Source organism: Chrysemys picta, chromosome 10 (genome assembly GCF_011386835.1).
Source record: "Chrysemys picta bellii isolate R12L10 chromosome 10, ASM1138683v2, whole genome shotgun sequence".
Classification (NCBI taxonomy): Eukaryota; Metazoa; Chordata; order Testudines; family Emydidae; genus Chrysemys; species Chrysemys picta.
This window is the reverse complement of record NC_088800.1, coordinates 36066425-36089278: the sequence shown is the minus strand read 5'-3', so window position 1 is coordinate 36089278 and position 22854 is coordinate 36066425. Positions and strand designations below refer to the sequence as shown.

At 41.8% G+C, this 22854-nt stretch overlaps 1 protein-coding gene across 10 annotated transcripts in view; it reads right to left on the bottom strand.

Annotated features, from left to right (window-relative positions):
- Positions 1-1219: 1219 nt before the first annotated feature.
- The window catches only part of TMEM266 (transmembrane protein 266), a 129463-nt gene continuing 107828 nt past the window's right edge, over positions 1220-22854 (bottom strand). For all 10 annotated transcript variants that reach the window (XM_065558381.1, XM_065558388.1, XM_065558380.1 and 7 more), the window contains 2 exons: positions 3554-3616; positions 1220-2469 (listed from right to left, as the gene is read on the bottom strand). In XM_065558381.1, the coding sequence (XP_065414453.1) occupies positions 1859-2469; positions 3554-3616 (674 nt within the window). In that variant the 3' untranslated portion in view covers positions 1220-1858. The remainder of the gene's footprint in view (positions 2470-3553; positions 3617-22854) is intronic.

The following is a 22854-nucleotide window of genomic DNA, read 5'->3' as shown; positions in this document are numbered from 1 at the left end:
GGGAACATAAGCGGATCACTAGCTGAGGTCAGAAAGTCTCCTTCCTCTTCATGGTACAGTGATACACAATTAGGAGCACTGTGCAGGTTTTACTCCTTCCTTTGAATCACCCATCACTGCCAACTGGTGGAAACAGGCTATTGGACTAATGTACCATTGGTCTGACCTGCTAATGGCAGGTCCGATGTTCTTATCCCAACCTACAGCTGAAATACTTGCAAGTGCTCTAGTCTAGCAAGTAGACTGTAAAATGGATAATTTCCTGAGATATTAACCAATCGTTTCCTTTGATAATGCCCAATTTTCACATATGGGCAAGTCTGATTGTCCCTGACAGTGCATGGGTAACTTCCACTGAAACCCTAGGAGCTGCATATGTGTTTTTGCTAGGACAGTTGGGCCCCTAATACTTGTAAAGGTGGATTTGATCAATACATCTTCCCATAAAACCAGCGCAGTACCTAAAATGGACAGAAAAGCACATGGATTTTCACTGGATCTGTTCTGTAAATTGTAAATAATTCAACAATAAATAAATAGAAACAAACTCAACGTCCCATACTTTGAGCCGTACTGTGGTTGCTTTGGGTCGCACCACTGGTGCAAATAAGTCTTAAATTTGGCATGAAATAATAATAAATAACAGCTGGCCATGGGAGGATGACCCCACTGCAGGGGGCTCTGCTAGTGGCATACAACTGGTGTACTGGTCCTTATGCCATCCCTCTCCCTGTGGTCTTTAGGCGGTATGCAGCTGGGGAAAAGAGGTCTGGCCTCCATACTGGGCCCTTGAGGCTATTAGCAGGCAGCACAGGTTACAGCAAGCAGCCTTCTGGCTCTCCTAACTTATCCCTGGGCATGAGCTGAGCACGCAGCTGGCCATCTACCTTGGCATAAACTCGTGCGTCGTATTGAGCAAAGGCCTTACACCTACTGCTAGGTACTACTACGTTAGAGGAGAACCTTAGCGTTAACTTTCAAATCATCTTAAGTAGCTGAACTGTCTTAAAAGTTCTTGTGATTATAACAAAAGTTTGTGTCCACTTTCAGTAGTCACTGTACATTCAAGTGACTTCAATGTACTACTTCATTAAACTCTGATTCAAATGTAAATGAGATTAAAATATTTTCCAAAATGGAAGATTTAAAGCCACAGTAATAATCTCATGAATCTAGCCTAGCTCTAAATCTATGAATAAAAACACTGAATGAACATCTATTTTGTTTGTTTTTTTTTAATTAAAATTGAATTTGCAAAATGTCCATTTTTCACTCGTGTTGACTTGGAAGTGAAAACGATATTTTCTTTTCCAAAATATTGTTTTTAAAGAGCTCATGCTAAATTAAAAACAGATCACACTTTTTCCCTTTAATCTGCCTCACCCAAAGTGCTCCTTGAAAAAAGATTTTGGGAAGAACAAAAATAATTCCAGAATTTGTACAAAGGGGTTTACAACTGTCGTCATGTACAAAGGGACAGTAAGAAAACGTAGAAGGAGAAATTTACATTTGCATGTACCATACCCTGCTGAAGCTTGACCTGATAGAAGGTTGTTCAGAGTTCCATAAAAATTGTTGTTGTATTTTTAAAAAACCTCACAAAACCAAGATCAAGAATATGTACATCTTTGAGGTCATTGTTTTGTAATATAGAATGTTTTCTCTTCATCCAGGGCTTGGCCTGAGGACCTCTGAAGCTAGAAATGTCATGGATTCATGTTGGCTCTCAGAACTCATGCATTTTATGAATATTCAATTCATTCAAACCAAGCAAGGAGCAAGATATCCAGCCAGCAATTGTTCTGAGGGTGCCATTAAAGCTCTAGAATGTCTCGTCTTTTCCTACCACTGTGAAGAACTATGAATCTGGGACCCTATTCATCTTTTGCTCTTTGGATTCCAAAGATTTGTACTTTTCATTGATCACCGAGGCAGTTTGCTGAAGGTGAATAACTGGCTTAATCTGGAGCACATCAAAGCTCTCTTGGTTCTTCTTGTTGTAAATGTTCACTCTATGTTCTAGCTCAGGACTAGCTTTGGTGGACCCTGCTGGACTAGGCAATTTAAGGTTGACTGGATCTAAGCCTTTTTGTGTCAAGCAAGAATCCTCTGACAACGATGATAACAGTTCCTGAACTACTGCATTGCTGACCCTATGCCTTGCAGAATCGATTTGATCATGTTTTGCATTCCCAGCCCTGTCTAAAGGGCAGTATTCAGAGGGTTCCTCCCGGGTGGTACTGCAGTCTGTGGAAGAGCCAAAGGTTTGGCTGCTGTCACTCTGGGCTCTGGTTACAGAGCTGTCTGTAGATCTGGAGGCACTGCCTGATGTGACACTAGCAGAAGTTCCATTACTTCCTATCTTCATGGGCACTTCCACTGTGAACAGGTCAGAAGATATGTTGGGGTGGTGCACGTCAATGGCCGTTGTGGTAATGACACAAATACCAGCTTCAGGAACTCCACTGTCTGTAAGTAAAATAATAGAAATGTCAATTGAAAATGGCCTGCCTCTGAAATGTGTGACGATCGTCTCAACAGCACATTTTCCCATACAATTGTTCGGTAAGTGGAGAGAGCTGATGACATTCCTAGAAATATAATTATTTTATTTGTATTTTCCGTAGTGCCTAGGAGCCCTAGTAATACAACAGGACCACATTGTGCTGGGTGGGGAACAAACACAGAACAAACAAAGACAGCCCTGCCCCAAAGAGCTTACAGTCTAAATGTGTGTATCTAAAAAATGCTATATTTGCAAATGTCCCATAATGGAATCTGTGGTCACAATGACACAGGAAGGCATATATGGAGCTGATATACTCCTGATTATTTTTAAATACATTTGGGAGTAAATATTTTTAAGTGGAACATAAAAATGCCACATAAGCGGTGGTATTTTTGTTAACCAAATTTGCACAGAGTCAAGTGAACTGCTTTGACTATTTGCTTTATTGCATATCTTTTAAAATCCAAACTACTGCGTCTTCGTGTATGAAAGCCGTTCAGTGCAGTGCAAAATGATATCTTATGACCCTTTAGTGGCTACAATTCAACTCAAAATAAAGAAATCCATTTGAAGCATGATGCAGTGCTACTGCTCACAAGTCAATGTTGTTTGGCGTTGAGTTTTCTTTTCCTTCATTCATTCAGTTTAACCTTTCTAAAAGGTTCCCAGCAAGGGGTTTGTCTAAGTTAACTTCCAATTGATTTTCTCTTCATTTATTTCCTCCCTAGGTTTCTTTTCCATGGCCATTTGAACCACTCTATTGACTGGATAACTTACTCTAGGAAAAATGCACACCTGGATCTTGAAACCATTATGGTTGACTTCAGTGGGAGCAAGATCAGGTCCCTTATCCTTTAGAGACTATCACCTTGATATAAACTTTCATGGAAAACATGATAGGTTTAGAGATTGGTTTAATTCCCCAGGTTGATCTACTTAATTGCTCAGTCTTGCTTTTTCTATGTCATTCAGTGCAATACAGCAGTTACACATGTCTGATACTCTGAAATTCAGTTTAAATCTAAATCTTTAAAGAAAACTCACCACTGCTGGGCTCATTGTAATATTGACTGATGTAGTTGTTCATATCATCCTTGATCATGGCCTCTGGAAGAGTAAGAGGGAATGCCATTAGAAAGCCATTTGATTATTTTTTCTAATCCATGTGATTGAAATACCATACTATGCGATACTCTCCTGCATCATTTACCTTAGCCCCATTCATTGTGTCAAGTAGTCTATACTTACCTTCGGGTCTGGCGGTAAGCAATCGATCTTCTGGGATCGATTTATTGCGTCTTGTCTAGACGCGATAAATCGATCCCGGATTGATCCCGGAAGTGTTCGCCATTGACGCCGGTACTCCTGCTCCGCGAGAGGAGTACGCGGAGTCGACGGGGGAGCCTGCCTGCCGTGTCTGGACCCGCGGTAAGTTCGAACTAAGGTACTTCGACTTCAGCTACGTTATTCACGTAGCTGAAGCTGCGTATCTTAGTTCGAAGTGGGGGGTTAGTGTGGACCAGGCCTTTGATGACACACATTGTGAGGTTATAAGCTGCTTTTAGATATGCAATGGTGTCTTTGGAAGCAGTTTCACAACAAGCCTGATCTTGCAGCCCCGACTCGGGCACAAAAGGTAAATGGGAGTTTGGCCTGGATAAAGATTTTGGGACCAGTTCCTCACTGAGCACTTTTTAAGTTTCTTTATATGGTAGCAAATGGAAGACTTCTAAGAAGGGATAATAGAAAGACAAAACACAAGTTTCCTGATCCAAATTCTAAAATTGTTATTCACCTAATTCAAGCCTTCTGATATGAAGAATGGCAACCCCATCATTTAAATGAGATAGACTGGGAAATTTCTCAGCACAAAGTAGAATTAATGCCACTCTTTCCAATCAATGTTTATTGATTTAAAGTGACAATAATGTTCAGTCTGGAGCTTGACTCTCCAGGGATCCTAAGTTGTTTGGATGTTTAACTCTGTAGGGTTCACTCCCTATTGTCTGTGTGCTGCTAATCATCTCCTTACTGAAAAGGCTTACATCCAAAGCCACTGTAATTAATCTGAAAGTGTAAGCTATAAAATTGTGGTTTGCACCACACCTCTACCCCGATATAATGCGGTCCTTGGGAGCCAAAAAATCGTCCTGCGTTATAGGTGAAACAGTGTTATACAGGGTAGGGAAGGCTCCTTGTCCCCTGACCGCCCCCCGAGACCCTCTGCCCCTTACCCAACCCCTCGGCCCCGGCCTGGCACCCTTAACATGCCGCTCAGAGCAGCGTGTCGGACCCGTCCCTAGAGGGGTGGGGGCCTGGGACAAATCAGCCTCCCCGCTAGTCTTCTCACCATCTGCCCAGAGCTCCCGCCCGCCTGCCTGCCGCTCACCTCCTCACCCCACCTACCCGCCCGCCTGCCCACCGCTCACCTCCTCACCTCACCTACCCACCGGCCTGCCCCGCTAGTCTCCTCACCGTCTGTCCGGGGCGCCTCCCTGCATCCGCCCGACCGCCGCTCTCCTGCTCATTGTCTTCCCACCCGCCCGCCCGCCTCCTCACCCCCCACCTGCCTGCCGCTCACCTCCCCATTCGCCTCCTCAGCCCGCTTGCCCACCCGCCTCCTGCCCGCCTCCCATCCTTAACACGCCGCTCAGAGCAGCGTGTCGGAGCCAGACACGCTGATCTGCCGGAGTGCGCAGCCCTGCCCCCCAGAGCGCTGCTTTACCACGTTATAGCTGAATTCATGTTATATCGGGTTGTGTTATATCGGGGTAGAGGTGTACTATAGATTTGCATTCAAGGATCTCAAAGTGCATTACAAAGAACAATAAGCACAGCACCTCTGGGGAATAGCTGCATATTATTATCCCCCGTTTATAGACCTGGAGAAACCAAGACAAGTTTGCCCAAGGTCACACAGGCAGCAGCAGGGGTAGAACACATATCTCCTGGCTCCGAGTCCTGTGTTTTAGAGACAAAAGTCATCCTTTCCCGTAAGATTAAACAAAAGAGCCAGTACGTCCCTCGGCCCGCGCCACTTCCAGCAGCTCCTATTGGCCTGGAGCAGCGAACCGCAGGCTGTGGGAGCTGCAATCGGCCGGACCTGCGGACACGGCAGGTAAACAAACCAGCCCGGCCCGCCAGGGGCTTTCCCTACACAAGCGGCGTCCCAAGTTTGGGAAACACTGTGCTAGGGAATAGTTACTCCTGTGCATTGATATATGGCTGAAAAAAAAGAGTCAGTTAACACAGCAAAATAAATCCAAGGAATTATGTATTATTAAGGGTGTTTCCTTTTTCTACAGTTTTGTCACATTACTGTTCAGAATGTCTAGACTATAGAGGCCTCATTCATCTAGGGAGCAGCTCTGCTTACTTCAGTGGGGTTACACCATGGATGAATGATGTAGCTTTGGGGTCAACATGCTCAAATTTGGTTGTCTAAAGTTAGGCAGCTAAATTTTCATTTAGCCATCTAAATAAACAGCCTCATTTTCACAGGGGCTAGTCATCTGCAGCTCCTGAAATGGTAAGCAAGCCATATACTTACTGTGACACTGAAATGTAGCCACTTTTGGGGCAGAGGGCAGCACTCAGCTGACAGAACAAAAACAGGGGAAGAGGGTAAATTTTAACCATGGCAACTCCTTACTCCTATAAAACATGCCAGGAGATTTTTAATGTGCATGCAGAGCAGATAAGACTTGACCCACACACTCATACGATCTGCTTTAAAAGGACAAAAGTTTGTATCAGTTCTGCTGGCTTCTGAGCCTTTTATACTAAGGAATATAAATATTCTAAATCTGAGGTCTGAAGTTACACTACTGAGCAATCTCCTTCCACCTGATTATTCTTTATAAAGGGGATGATTTACTATGGTTTTGGAACAGCAGTGGTACTCTTGTCTTGTATTGTTTCTCTATTAATCATGACCTCCCGCTTATGAATCCATGCTGACCATTTCTTACCAATCTGCAGCCGTTCCCTTAATCTGTGAGAGATCAATACCTCTAGAAGCTTCTCTAGCATTGGGGATTTGACTTGCAAGTCTTAGCTCTGGCTTAGGGGTATTATTATTTAATTCAACCCCTTTCTCAGTATTCTGGAATGCTAACCAGGTGGTTCTGGGATTCTCTTTTTTTCACTTGTAATTTTTTTTTAAACCTGTTCTGCTGTCACACTCCATTTTGATGATTTTTCATCTTTCTCTCTGGAAGTTTCAGTCTGTTTCTGGCCTCTTTTCCCTCACTCTTGATGTTCAGCTTGTTGGCTCTGATACAGAGTTAACTAATAAAAATGCTAACCTGTACCCAGTAGGTTCCTATAAACAGAACAGGGAATTTAGGTGGGGGAAAGAAACTACATTATGCCACACTGATTCACTTGATAAATCAAAAGAACATGAGACTGTTCCAGAATTTATCAAACCAATGGAAGTTACACTTCAAAACAGCACAATGCTTGAAATGCTTGGGATATCAGACAACAATCCCAAATGCTACGGGTCGTTGGGCTAGATCCTGAGCTGGTATAAATTCACAGCGCCCCATTAAGCCAATGGAGTGATGCTGATTTACACCAGCTGAAGATCTGGCCCCTTATTTATGCAATGATAATTATTTTCAGAACGAATTAAGGGCCAATCATCAGGGGGTGTAAGTTCTCTATTGACTTCGACTGAACTCCAGCAGAGGATCTGGCCATCGTATGTAACAACACATATGAAATCTGCATCTGATTTTAGACTGAAAAATATGTAATGAGAGCAATAACAGAAAAACACCAGCTGTACTGTGCATTTTATAGTCACTAAAGAAGTTCTGTTTTCTGTACAGTAGCTGACTGTCAACTGATTTTTCCCCCCCCAAGAATTAATTCTCTTATGGTAAAACAATGAGAATTTTACAGTAACTGCAAAATATACACATATTTTGTCACAATTTTGAGCAGAACTGAACCATTACCATTATGAACATAACGAGAGAATCCAGTAAGAACTTCAAGCTTAAAAGCAATCCGATCTATCCAATTTGCGGTTATCAGATGCTTTAGAAGCATCCTCTCCTTTTAAGTGTTCTTTCTGATACCATGTTTCAGAACATCGTGCTCATCCCTATGAGCCAGATTTCCCACATCCCCTTGGGTCCCTGTGGCCACAGTCCTGCCTTTTCACAGCACATTGTGGTTTGCAGGTGAAAGAAACAGATGTTTTCAGTGGAACACTTTCTCCACACAACAAGACCCAAACCACTAAGCACTCTGTACCTGAAATAGCTGCACTCATAAGATGGCAATCTAACCTGACACTGAAAGGGAACATGGTTGTTTTCCTGGTTTCACTGGATCTTAAAAGCTTTTTTGGCCCCTGTTGATCTTTAAATGCCTGCAGTCAGAGGTGTGCTTTGTGCTAATGTCGGAGTTTAAAAAGAGGCCTCAGAGTAGCTCAAGGCAATGCTACTGGATTAGGAGTACATTGCATTGCTTTTCAGCTATCAGCTCTTAAAATACACTTCATTTCAATCATTCATAATTTATACTATAAATGCCACAACCTTCACAGCTAGTATATGTACACTTTATAGATCTAGCATGCATTTTTCAGGTGTATACATAACTTTCTGGGGCGAGCATCAGGGGGGTGCAGATATTAGAGCCTTGATCAATTTAAAGATCTCACTAGATTTTCTGTATGTTACAGAAATCTCTTGTGATCCTTGAACAACATATGACTCTAATTCAGAGATGACGTAAGAAATATTCTGGAAAGAGAAACTATGTTGTTATATGTTATAATGAAAATGGCGACGTAACCCACCCTGAAATAAACAATTGCTTGTCTGCTTTTGGTTCCATATGTCAAAACTCATATTGGACATCAGAACTCCTTCCAGATTTCATGTATGTGTCAATCTAAGAATTTGAATATCAATCAACATAACATTTATGATGTGTGAATGGATAGTTTTCAAACAAATCAACATAAAATTTGCCATATTGACTTGGATACCACTAGTCCAACTAATCCAGCAGCTTGACCTGGGCAGTGGCCAATATCTGATGTGCCAAAGGAAGTCTCCTATAATGCACTTAGCTAACTGTGCAGTGCTATATATGGAGGGAAACATTCTTTATCCACAACAGCAGATAAACAGCCTATACTGTGGAATGTGAGATTGGCTTTATCTCCATTTACATTGCTAAAAATGTTATTAGTGAGCATAAAATTACCCAGCCTTTTAGCTTGTGCAACCTTTGCAATAAAGTACTATGGCAGAGCAACATGAGTATATGCATACCAGGCATGAAGCAAGCATTGGATGATTATATTAAAGCAAACTGGCAATTAACAAACTAGTTTTTAATCATAAGAGAATCTCAAATGCTTTAGAAGAATGCTTTGTACTCAAGAATTTAAAAAAAATATTAAAGTTGGAATCCTCTGAATGTTATGTGTACATAAAAGAAGTTACCTTGTGGCGTAATGATGGTTCTTCAAGATGTGTCCCCCTATGGGTGCTCCACTCTAGGTGACTCCCGAGCAGTACCCTCCTTGGAGGGTTGGGACTTTGGGGGTGGGTTAGTCACAGATGACAGAGCTAAAGATGGCATCTGAGGCAGAGTCCCTGTTGATTGCATAATGTTCTGTGAAGGTGTGGACTGATGCCCATGTCGCTGCTCTGCAGATCTCAGAGATGGGGACTTCCTTGAGGAAGGCGACAGAGCAGGAGATGGATCTCATGGAATGTGTACTGACCGAGTCCGGCGGGGTCATGTTATGAATCTGGCAGCACTGTTTGATGCAATTAGAGACCCACTTGGAGAGTCTTTGAGCTGATATTGCTGGGCCCGTAGATCTTTCTGCCATAGAGAGAAATAGTCTAGGGAACTTCCTGAAGGCCCTTGTCCTATCAAGGTAGAATGCACAGGCTCTCCTGACATGGAGGATATGCAGTATGGCTTCCCTATTGTCTTGGTGAGGCTTGAGGGAGAAGGCGGGAAGGTGAATAGACTGATTCATGTGAAACGAAGAGGTCACTTTAGGCATGAACCTTGGATGTGGCCTAAGTGTAAGCTTGTTAGAGAAGAATACTGTGTATGGGTGATGCACCATCAGAGCTGCTATTTCCCCTATTCTAGCTGAGGTAATTGCAACCAGAAAGACCGCTTTCATCGATCAGTGTGCTAGTGAACAGGTAGCCATAGGTTTGAAGGGGGGCCTAGTCAGCCCTTTCAACACTAGGTTTAGATCCCACGAGGGGGGAGGAAGTCGAGGTTGAGGGAAGAGGTTTGTTATTCTCTTATCGAACCTTTTAGTGGTTGGGTGCGAGAGCACTGAGTACCCTTCTACGGTTTGGTGAAATGCTGTAATAGCTGCTAGGTGGACCCTGAGAGAACTCAGGGATAACCTCGATTTTTTAAGGGTCAGGGTATATTCCAGAACATGTGGAAGAGTTGCTGATACTGGAGAGATCTGGTGGGATGTGCACCAAATCTGAATCCTGGACCATTTCTGCAGGCAAACATTGCGAGCTGCATCAGGTAAGGGTACCAGGCCTTTCTTGGCCCCGTGGGGAGCAATCAGAATTATGTGAGCGCTGTCCCTCTTTATCTTCAGCCAGACTTTCAGCGGAAGAGGAAACGGAGGGAAGGAGTAAAGAAGGTCTTTGTCCCATGGAAGGAGGAGGGCATCACCCAGAGAGTGCTGACCGACCCCTGCCCTGGAATAGTATCGTGGACACTTCTTGTTCTGGTAAGTGGCGAACAGATCTGTGGATGATGTTACCCACTGTATGAATAAGTTGTGAAGTACTAATGGGTGCATCTCCCACTTGTAGTTGTGTGGGAATGTGTGACTGCGTTTGTCCACTATCATGTTTTGTGTGCCTGGGAGGTAAGCCACGGATAAGGTAACATTGTGAGAGATGCACCAGTTACACAATTTCATTGCCTCCATGCAGAGAGAGAGCGATCTGGCTTCCCCCTGATGGTTGATATAATACATGCAGGCTATGTTATCCATTAGGATCTTTATATGTGATCCTGTTATCAGCGGGAGGAAATGGGCATAGGTGTTCCTGACTGCTCTCAACTCAAGGAGATGGATATGCAAGGATATCTTTGAAAGTGGCCATTTGCTTTGCGCTGCAAAGCTATTTAAATGCGTGCCCCATCCTATGAGGGATGCATCGGTGGTAAGGAGTGACGAAGGTGGTGCCTGAAAAAAGGGAATCCCTTTGCATGCATTGGCTGGGTTCTTCCACCAGTCCAGGGAGTTCCTGGTCTTGGTGGGCAGTGACAGGGGTTTGTCCAGACTGTCCCTGTTCAGTCTGTAAACTGAGCTGAAGCACGGCTGTATGCATCGCATGTGAAGTCTGGCAGGTGGAATCATGCCAGTCTTCTCTCAAATTCTATATTGATTCTCTTAAGTATCAATTCACCTTTCAAATTCATCCTCTGTCTCCTCTTCAGAGGTGGAATTTTCTTTTGATTTTATTCCATGGAGAACTCACAATTTCCAGGATCCAGGAGATGTAAGACTATTTTCTCTTTTCTTACAGATAGCTTGGATCTTTATGAGATACAATTATGTGGCCTCCACAGTCTCTTCCATAAAGCCAATCTCATTCCACAGCCTAAGCTGATGGATTGGAGAAGCAAGAAAAAAAATAATTTTCCTTTCATCCATTGGAGATGGTGACTTTGGAAACATGGTCATGGACACTGGACTCTAATAGTTATGCTTAGAGTCCCACCTTGCTTTCCTTTCTTTGTTTGATATGCCTAGAGGAATCAAAACATTTCTACACAGGGACTGGAGCTTGTTTAATTTTTAGATTTGGACCGCAAGCAACAGTGCTGTTAATAAAAGCCATGGAATCAGGATCTCTCTTACCAATAGGACCCCAATTTATCTGCACATTCTGGAAGGGAAGATGATTTCACATTTTTCAGTGGATTGGAAACTGTGGTGCGTAGCAAGGAGAAAGACAGGCCCTGGAAAGAAGAAGGTAGGATAGACTGCTGTCTATGGCAAGACACTGCTCAATGAATTGGGGTGTAAATTAATGCCGACCCTGACAAACATAAATACAAGGAATCACTTCACCTGCCAGTGAAATGCGGCCACTAGATGGAATGAGGCATCTGTGTAACAATACACAGCAGAACTGCACAATACAGGACAGGAAGTGAAGACTAGTATTGAATCCAACTAAGACTAGAGTGGGAATTTCAGTAGGAAGGAAGGTAATTATCCAAACTGGAGTTTAGCCAGGACACTGACGTTAATAGCCTATCTCTTATGAAAACTGAAAAAATCTTCTTCCCTGAATTTAAAGTCAACCATTTTCTGTGGGCCAGCTGCTTGAGCTGCCATGTGCATTATAAAGCCAGGCCCATCCATTTTCTTCAGGGGGATGGAGCTAGCATTTTAGCCTGCTATCCAAAATCTTGTCTTTGAAAAATGTGGGGCTCCTGGTCAGGAACTATCACACAGCAACTGGAAAGTTTTTGATGAACAGTTCCAAATAGTCTGCCTTTTTTTTTTCTGTAAAAATATAGAACATAAAACTGAAATTTTCCTGGGAATAATAAACTATTTGGAGTAAAGTCCCTTCCAACCCATGAGATGACAATGTAATCTCTCTCTCTCTCCTGAACCTATAAAAACATCATAAATTTGGTGGAACACATAAATGCCATTCTGTCCATCAAGGCAGATTTCCCTTCTAGTCCTCTAATCCCTCCATAGTGACTGTAACAATTGTTTCATCAATGATCCCAGTGTATGAATCTGCAAAACCTCTACATGCAATAAATATCATTTGTACATCTTTATGATTTTGAGTCTTTTTTCTAAAAAAAAGTTTCTTCATGTTACTTGGAAATATTTTATTATTAAAGCATTTTATTTCATCTTTTTATTACCAATGATTCTGCTGACTTCTGTCTATTGGAGTTGAATTTCCTAGACCGTGGAATTATTCTTTCTTCAGCAGCAGAATCTCTGTGAGGTCATGAGTCTTTAGAGTGGAGTGATACAACATTATTACCTCTCACTATACAGACACACTGACCACTAGGAAACAATCTTTATTCTGCGGTTTCTTAAGAATGAGATCTTGCAGCTCCATCACTGGTATCTTTCCCCTTGAGTACCAATAGCATTTAGAAACCTATGGAAAGGAAAACCACGATAAAGAGAGGAAAATGAATACACAAGTACAGCAACAAAGGCTGCTGAGCCACTGTTCAGTATGTTCCTTGTCACATTAGGACAGGGACTTGTTAAATTTGAAACCTGATAACTAAAAACGATTTCAAAGTAAATTCAAAGCAGTAACAAACATCACTGCATATATTTCAACTGGAGCTCCAAAAGCAGATTTCTGTGCTTTTCCAGTATAATTCTCCCTATTATTTTAACACAGGGTTGTCAGTGGTACATCAGCTCTGATTAGAGATGGCCTAACTTCATTATTGCCTCATGATTTTGGTTATCTTTTACTATCTACATTAGCAGTCTCTGTGGATAATATAACCATATTCAAAATTCCAGGTTCCATTATAGCTAATTGTCTTAATATGAGACTAGACAGTGGCTCACTGATCCATGGTTGATGTTTGAAGGGCTGAGGCCCCAGCACTGAGCTGGCAGCAAAAGAACCGATGACAAACAAAGCCATTCCTCATCAGATGACAGTCTCAAAGACTTTGTGGGCAATAAGCAGTTCAAAAAGGAAAGCTGTCTGGCAACTTGGACGTTGTCTTGTTGGCTCAGTTCAGTGAATGGTTGCAGCTGATGGCTGATCTGGTTGGGGGAAAAGCAGCACGAATTTGTCTGGTTATTAATGTGGATAAAACTAATTCCATGGCCTTTACCATCAAGCAGAATGCAGCTCCAGATTACAACCCATTCAGTATTAACCTGTTCAAACAGGACATTGAAAAGATGGCAACTATCAAAAACTTGGGAAGCATCCTAGACAGTGGTGTAGGATGCTTGAAAGATGTGGGCCCTTCAGTGGCCTCTGTGGAGATGTTATGACGTCAAGATTGCTACAACACTGTGGATCTACCCAACCACAGTTATACCAACTTTATTGTGTGCCAGCGAAAGGAGGATGCTGAGGAAGGCTGAAGAGCGGTGGACTGATGTTTTTGACTTTCGTCGTCTTCATCAGCTCCTCCATATTAAGTAGCTGGATAAGATCACCAATGAGGATATTTGTAGCTGAAACCAGCAACTGCCTCCATCAGCACTGGTTCAGTTTTGGCAGCTTTCTTGGTACAGACATGTTATTAGAATGGAAGAACAACAAATTACAAAGCGTGTTTACCAAGGAATGCTACTACATAGCCAGCAATCTTACGAGTGCTGAAAGGTTCAGTGTGATAAGATTGCTTACGATGGACACAGACTGAACATCCAGCCAGACTGTCTTAAAGACCTAGCTGAAGATCGATCTGTGTGGTGCTCGATCTATGTCCCTTTGGGATTTGCCATGATGCTAATGGTAAGATAGCGGCTCAGGGCTACAAGAATAAAGAAAGGGTAGGAGCTACACATTAATGTTTCTGTCTTAGAAAAGACTCCTTAAATAAGAATGCCCACATTCAGAGCCACACTGCTTGTCATGTGACAATTAATTCATGTGGATCACAGGGTTATGTAACCAAGCCTCAGTTTTCACAGGGGCTTCCCTGCTCACCTGTGTATTTTTAGAGTTAAGGTCTGTGAGAAGCATTGTGCTGCTCTGTCTTTGGCCAGCAGGGCTCCCAGTAATCCTCAACTTGAGTTCACATGCAAACAGAAAAGAGGGTTAGTATGATGCAGCCATATAGTAAGGAAGCAGACTGAGATGTACCATAGTGCATACACAATGCAAAATAAAGCTTTTGGTATAACATGGCTTTTTGAGATCGCATTGACAACCCACAAAAGTGAGTTTCCCCAAAGACATTGCAGCTTCATATGCTTCATTCTCCCATGACACACTGGTGCTTCACACTTTAAAATAGTTGCCTCTCTAGTTTAAGGTCCTGGTCCTCACTTACAAACAGTATTTTGGTCCCACCTACCTCTGTTTGCCTCTCATTCTGTGACTCAGAAGAACAGCTGTGGTTAACAAGGACTTCAGTGGACAGAGCACAGGCTATCCTTCATGCATATCTGGGGGCAGAACTTTCTTTGTGGCAGGTCCTTGGCTATGAAACATCTTTCCACTGGGATGAATCAGTTGTATAATCTGCAGGACATGGTGCAACACCCATCTTTTCATGCATGCGTTTTCTTTAGGGAAGAGTATGATCCCACTAGGAATGTGACCCTTCTGACAAGAAGCTGTTCAGAAGAGGGGCTTGCATTTAGGGGGCATTACAGGTGGGATTTTTCAAAAGTGCTCAGTGTTGATCTAATTCTGTGTCCATTGAAGACAACAGGAGTTTTACCACTGACTTCAGTTGGAGCAAATTTGGGCCAACATTGAGCACTTCAGAAAATTCCACCTTCCACGCACTAAACAAACTTATGCAGAGTGTCTACAAACTATGCCGACGGTACTTTAGAAATTCAAGTAATCTGATATTGTCCTTTTTATTTACAATTCACTTTTGGCACTTCAGAACTTTCTGATCTTAACCATCTGAATTCCCCTTTCCCCAAACTCTGGAACTGACCCCATTTCCAAACAAATGTTGCTGTCATCAATTAATTATGAAGTCACCTACAGCCAAACATCAACAGGGTCATGTCAATGCTCTCTCCTCTGTGCTGTACTATTCATCCTAATGGGTTTAAACAAGATGACCTGAGTGGAATTTCACAGTCCTTACCTTGGTGCCTCCACCAAGTCCTTCTTTCACTCTAGTGACATGGAACATTCCTGTCAATGGGACAAGGGTGGGTGGCTGACAATCTCCAGGGGAGACTTCCTTCTGTTTTCTATGCAACAGCGGACTCTCACATTAGTGACAGCTGCAGTGTTCACAAGGTTTTCCATTCACACGGATATCCAGTCCCTGCAGAGACTGGCTGTGCGTGGAGAATTTGGGATGATCTACTGCATCCATCCTGACAGAAATGTCAACGTTAGTAGACACAGGAGACAAGAGAATCAGTATGATTCACAATCAAAAATACACCTGAGACATAGAAGGGTTGTTGGTTTGGGAAATCCTGAGACACACTGCCTCTTCCTTTATCAGTACATGTTGCTGTAGCAGAAAAAAACTCTAAAAATGACAGCACATGACTTTAAGGGTGACTTTGGCCCCAGTTTTCGCTGATAAATCAACTGTGTGTTGATTCAATCAATGTGTTATCGGAGTCTGCTCTAAATGAGGTCAAGATGGCCAGTGACATCTGTGATCAGAATATTTTAAGGATTTAAAAATCAAAAATATACTTTGATTCAGAAAACCAGTGTTTGCTGTGTCATGCCAACACCACCAGTCACTGATCTAAGTTCTGGGTTTTTCGTTAGGGCTGGGGTTTTCAAAAGTGCCCAAAGGTATATCTACACTTCAGACTCAAAAAACAGCAGTGTAGACATGGAGCCCAGGCTCTGAAACCTGGGGAGGGAAGAGGGTCTTCATTGGGAATTTCTTCACTGCTATTTTTAGCCTTTCAGCCCAAGTCCCATGAGCCCAAATCAACTTACCCAGGCTCTGACACTCGGCACCCCAGGTTTCTCTTTGCATTGTAGACATACCCCATGTGACTTAGGAGCACGAGTCCCACTGGATTTCAATTCTTAAAATGATTTTCAGTGGGACCTGTGCTTCTAAGTCACTTCTGAAAATCTCACCCTCTGTTCCTTCTACACTGGACTCCAGGCAACTCTTTGGCTGCAGTTCCCTTTTATTTCAATTGGCTTTGTGGGTGCTCATTAGCTCTGTAAATAAGACCCTCTGACTACAGAATCTTTGTTTGAACTTAAATTCCCTCATAGTATAACTTTACCTGTCTACTACACACTTGCAAAGCAGCCATAGACTTGAGGCAAGGAGGTTTAACTTTGTACTGATAGATAAATGTTCACTGGTTCTCGAAATGCAAAGTGTGTCTTCCTCTCTCTATTGTTAATGCACATTTCAATAACTACATACTATATGCATGGAGGTTCTGTTTTAAGGACTGATTTGGATGACCCCTATCCACTCTTGTGAGAGGTCACTGCATGTGGATCCATGAAACACTGTGTGTTCTAAATCAGACACATACAGAAAAGCCAAATTCTCAGTCTTCCATAGACAGAGCGAGGTCTACCCAGGCATTTTAGAGTGTCAGTGCAGTGCAATCAAGATATTATAAGGTCTAACAGTCAGCTCAAAAGGTGTATACGTCTTTCCTGGCTTTTAAAAAAACATTTAAGTAATTTCCTATTATCCCTTGCAAAGAAAGCTCCCATCAAGTAGCATGGATGGGGACAAACAAACATACAAGCACCAAAGGGAACTGGCTATTTGAAAACCAGATTTGATTTATATAACTGAATTACCATTATCAGCAACACTTAGTGAAATCCATTTCCACTGTAATGCTTTAACTTTTCTGCCTGCTTGAGAATAATCCTAATGGAGCCCCTGGAAAGCACTGGAATTTTTCAGATCCACTAAATGCCATTTTCTTTACTTGTTTTGATAAAGACGTACATAAATGTGGATACGAATGGGTACAGCAAGCGTTCGTTTTCACTAAACATGCTCATAAATTGCAGCAATATTACCTTTTCCCCAAAGGTAAAACTTCATTGCCAACCTCATAAAAATGGAAATTTGTCTCAGAATATCTAAAATAACCCTTCTGCAATGCAAAGTAACAGAGTTGGGATTCTCTTCTCCTGGCCTAGGGCTGTGTATTAATTTAAAAACTATGTCAGTATTGTAGAATTTCAAAGACTGAAATGATATATGCAGAAAAATATGGAATTTCCACCAGGGACTGTAATTCACATATTATGGGACAGATTAAAGAATAATAAATTTTGGAAGGAAGTATTAATGACTATATGGGGCACTGTGAACTTGACATTCCTTGAAACATGGAACTTTGTATCTCAAGCTTTAAAAATGATTTGTGCTGGAGCAAATCTAAACAGAAAAGAAATAGATGTTATTCTGACCATGATCAGTTACATATTGTGTGAGTCAAGAACTTGACAAGAAAAACTTCCTTTGTAATCTAGAGATGAACAGTGAGAATAAGTTTTGCTATTGCATCACTGCTCTTTTTCTGGGAGGAAGAGAGGAGAGAGGATAACATCTAGAATATTTCTTTCACTATTACGCAAAGAATGTCCACGTGATTCCTAAAAATGACTTACCAGCAACACTTAGCATTTATATGTAGCAGTTTTCTTCCTCAACTCTTTAGAAACCAACCTGTTAATTCTCACAACATTCCTGTAAAATAGGTAAGTATTATTATCCGAATTTTACATTAGGAGAAAATGCGTTATTCACAGAGACTGGTAATGTCAGAGTTGAACTCTGGAATTCCTAGCTCCTTACCCTGGTGCTCATATTATTAGTATGCACTCGTCTGTTGACATTCACCCTCCATTGTCATTGATAAGGGAATCCTATTGATTGTGTGTTAAGGTCAATTTTTTAGCCTCCATATTTGTCTGCTTTAGAGATCTAGTAAAAATCTTTCCAGCACATAAAGTCTACACTCAGGACAAGTTTAAGAGGAAATGTTTCCTGAATCTCTTGGCCAAACTGGCCCAGAAAGATATTCAACATTAGTACACTTTCCACACAGCTATTCCTACCCACAGTAGACTTCTCGGAAGTGGCGTACCTTGCAGAGACTAAAACATGCCAATTTGTTATTCACAGGCTTAGCATAAGAATTATTCTGCTATGGAGGCCGAACAAGGCTGTCACCTCACAGAGGTGACAAGCATGAGGCATGTTGACAGGGCCATTTTGGAACACTTTCATCGTATGGTATGGATAGAGCACTTCACTCTCCTCAATGCCACCAGCAATTACTTCACTTTAGAAACAAAGGAAGGCAAGAAACAGTTGTGCAATAATAAAACCAGTTTGAAAATGTACACTGAAAGCTACCCGAGTTGCCAGTGCAGACAGTATTCTCCTGGTATATGTATGCACTGTATGTCTTTGAGGAAGTCTGTGTCTCTGAGGTGCTGTGTGTAACATGTGATGCAGGGTTACCTGACTTATTTTATTGAATGCTGCTGAAAATGGTTACACAAAATCCAGTGTAAATACCACAGTGCAAGCTAGAGCTGCCCCCAAGGAGCTTTAACTTATGCACTGTCCCATAAAACTCACATGCAGGGAAATGAGCAGAAGTCTGAATGCTTTTTTATTCTGTAACACCGCATGGTAAAGTAGTTGATACTGAATGTTTCCATTGTTCCTTATGAACAAGGGAAATAAGATTAGCTTTGGCAGGAATACCCCGTTTTCCCATGCACTCAGTTCTTTAGCCAGCTAAAGCCCATTGGTTCGACAGAATTCAGGGCCCTCCAAACCTGGAAAGATCTTGAGAGGTCCACAAAAATAGGTTTGTCAGAGTTGTGAATTATTCATGCCATTCCCTACCTCAGCTGCTATAGGCATTCCCATGTATTCTTTATAGTTCCTAGATGCCATGATATGAACCACCCAAATATATTAGTCTGATCAGAAGTAGTTCTGACAAGATAGAGAATTTAATGAAGAGGGGCATAGTTGGGAGAAGATGTAGATAAAATTATTCCTAAGACTGGTTGAATCGCAGGGCAGTTTGCAACATACAATCCTTGGGCCAAAGTAGCACAATCACGTATAGAAAAAAACTGTGGGCTTTCTGCCGGACAAAGTAAGGGCTGTGGAAGGCCCTGCATTCAGCAGAATCAGTGCAGTTTTCGGGTGTGAGATGGGGCAAGAATGCAGAGTATGTGTTCATCATCTGCCCTAGTATGTAGGCAGGCTTACTGGTATGTGTGGGAAAAACAAGGGATCTGGGACTAACTGGATTTCCCTGCCCCTGGTAGATGGATAGAATGTCCCAGCTGCAGTAGCACTTTGGGCTATTGAAATGTCCTTTCTTTGTCCCAAGAAAAAACATTCAGATTTTGCTGAGATCTAATCTATAGAAATTGCTATTGCACTGCTCAGGAAAATTTTGGCAGCATGCCAAAACAATAACTGACAAAGCAACAACAGTAGTAGCACAGATTATACTGGGAATGCCTGGGAGATATTGGAGCAGTTGGGGGGAAGGGGAACAGGATTGGGCTGGGTTCTCTACAGACACACCTAGATGGGCACATGGTCCCAGTGGCCTACCCATCCTCTCCGGAATAACAGCCTTCTCCAGCTGCCGGCTAATACGTAATTTGTGCAGCAAAACTGAAGGTTCAGGATTCAAATCTTGTTGATGATGCATGATTGGAGGAGAGTTGTTACATTTGTGCATAACAGGATTTGGTTTAACCTCTTTCTTTTTAAAAAAATAATGTAGAAAATTAAATCTATAAAAACGACATTAAAATAATGTTATTTAAGCTTGCAAAGTTTAGCACTTGAAAGGTAGTAAATGTCAGATTTACCATTACGTGTGCAACCTTAATTTGGCCCCCTTGTGCATAAGCTTATGACACAGTTTTTAATTACATAATCACACACTATTTTTCCATAGGACCCCTACTTCATTCAGTGCACTGGGCAACCTCAAAAATGGTGTTTCCAACTTTAGGTTACAAAGTCAAATACTTGAAATCTTATTTTAACATCGTTTTTTGTACACAATATAGGATTCATAATGAAAATCTTTCCTTTACATTTTCAGTTGATTCCCTTGACATCAGAGATTAACTGTAGATTTCCAACAAGACCTCTTAATTCTAACATAACAGTATGATATTCAGGAATAGAAAACGTAAAGTAGCAATCATTTTTTATTATTTGCTAAATGTATGTTTTCAAGGTTTCAGTAACAAGCATTAATATCTATAAGACACATTGCAATCTATTTGAAGTCACTATAATTTAAGCAATTGTATTTATACCATGCACAACTTTTTTCAGTTCCAAATGTAACCCTCAAGGAACATATGCATAAATTATAAAGTATCCTCCTGGGGAAACCTCTGAAATTGGACAAAAAGGAGGAAATCCATTTATGGGGCAGCATACAAACAATCCACTTTCTGTTTTTTCTAAATACAATTTGAAAGCTCAAATAGTTATTGATGTAGATACAGCAGCAAAATGAGGCCAGATCCAGGCATGGAATTAAGTGGCAGTCCACAACTTTTTATTAAACTTTAACATAAGAGAGGGGTGCTACTGCCCATCATCCATATTCTCCTATATCAGGCATTTAATTAGTTCCAGTGCAGGGGTTACAGGACTCATTACCATATAACCCATAATGTGGGGTAGACTCTCCTCAGCCTACCCTCAAGGACTCAGCATTCTCTGACTCCAGCACCCTTCCTCTCATGAGGGGGACAGCAGGTGCAGCAGGGTGGGAACCTCAGCCTGGAAGGGCTACAAGGTCTGACCCTATCACGTGAGCCCAAGGCCCATCACCAAAATCCCAGCTCTCCTATGTCTGGTAACCATTCATTTTATTCTCTTAACCGTATTGGAAAATGGCCGCAAGTTGCGACGCATAAACACCAACAGTTAGGTACTATGCTCATTCATACTTAACCCACTGTGGCTCGAAGGTGCTGTGAGGAAGGCAAAAAACTCCATGGTCCTCCACAACTGGCCCATGGGAGAAAAAAATCCTTCCTGACCTCATAAACAGGCAACAGCTAGACTCATAGCATCTGTCAGGCTGGGTTCCCGTTCCTAGTTCTGGTGAATAGGGTGGGCTGCTGGAACGGAGCTGAAAGAGGCTCCACATGGTCCCTGTGCTGGGTTAAATCCTGGGAGCTGGGGAATGCTGGCCAATCAGCACCCCTCTCCGTTCCGCTGGCCAATGGGTGCCAGAGACTCCGAGGGGAAGGAGCTACCTATTGTCCCCTGGTAAATGTTTCCCTCCCTTCGCTATCCCCATCAATTTCTCCCACCCACTGATTTGGGTGGGTGACATATGGATAAATTATTATCATAATTGCAAATTAGTAAAAAGAAAGAACAAAAACCAAAACGCCAAAATATTTAACTTGTTTCATTGTTACTAATTTAATATTTAGCAAAGAACAGAGAATTATTTGACAAGTTTTGGGAGCTCTTTTGGGCCTTTAAGTTAAAACCCTATGCATACTGAATTCTGTGTAATTTGACTGAAAGAAGGTTTCTAATTGAAATGGATTAGTATTGCAATTCTCCCTTCTAGAGTTAGTGACCATCCCACTAAAATTATCAGGCAAAATGCCAGAGGGGGTCTAAAAAGCACATGGAGAAAGAAGAAAAGAGATTTGAACTGGTATAAGCAATTGATGTCCATATATTCACAATAAAGTTAATAGATTTCAAGAAGGCAGACTATAGCAAACTCGGGAGCTGGTAGGAAAGATTCCATGGGAAGCAAATCTAAGGGGAAAAACAGTTCAAGAGAGTTGGCAGTTTTTCAAAGAAACATTATTAAGGGCACAAGAGCAAATGGTCTCACTGTGTAAGAAAGATAGGAAGTATGGTAAGAGACTACCCTGGCTTAACCAGGAGATCTTCAATGATCTGAAACTCAAAAAAGAGTCCCACAAAAAGTGGAAACTAGGTCAAATTACAAAGGATGAATATAAACAAACAACACAAGTATGTAGGTACAAAATTAGAAAGGCCAATGCACAAAACGAGATTAAACTAGATAGAGATATAAAGGGTAAACATTCTACAAATACATTAGAAGCAAGAGGAAGACCAAAGCCAGCGTAGGCCCGTTACTCAATGAGGGAGGAAAACAATAACAGAAAATGTGGAAATGGCAGAAATGTTAAATGACATTTTTGTTTCAGTTTTCACCAAAATGTTTAGTAGCGATTGGACTTCTAACTTAATGAATGCCAGTGAAAATGAGGTAGGATCAGAGGCTAAAATAGAGAAAGAACAAGTTAAAAATTACTTAGACAAGATAGATGACTTCAAGTCACCAGGGCCTGATGAAATACATCCCAGAATACTCAAGGAGCTGACAGATATCTGAGCCATTAGCGATTATCTTCAAAAAGTCATGGAAGATGGGAGAGATTCTAGAGGACTGGAAAAGGGCAAATATAGTGCCAATCTATGAAAAGGGGAATAAGGACAAGCTGGTGAATTACAGACTAGTCAGCTTAACTTCAGTACCCGGAAAGATAATGGAGCAAATAATTAAGAAATTAAACACACAGAAGATAATAAGGTGATAAGTAACAGTCAGCAAGGAT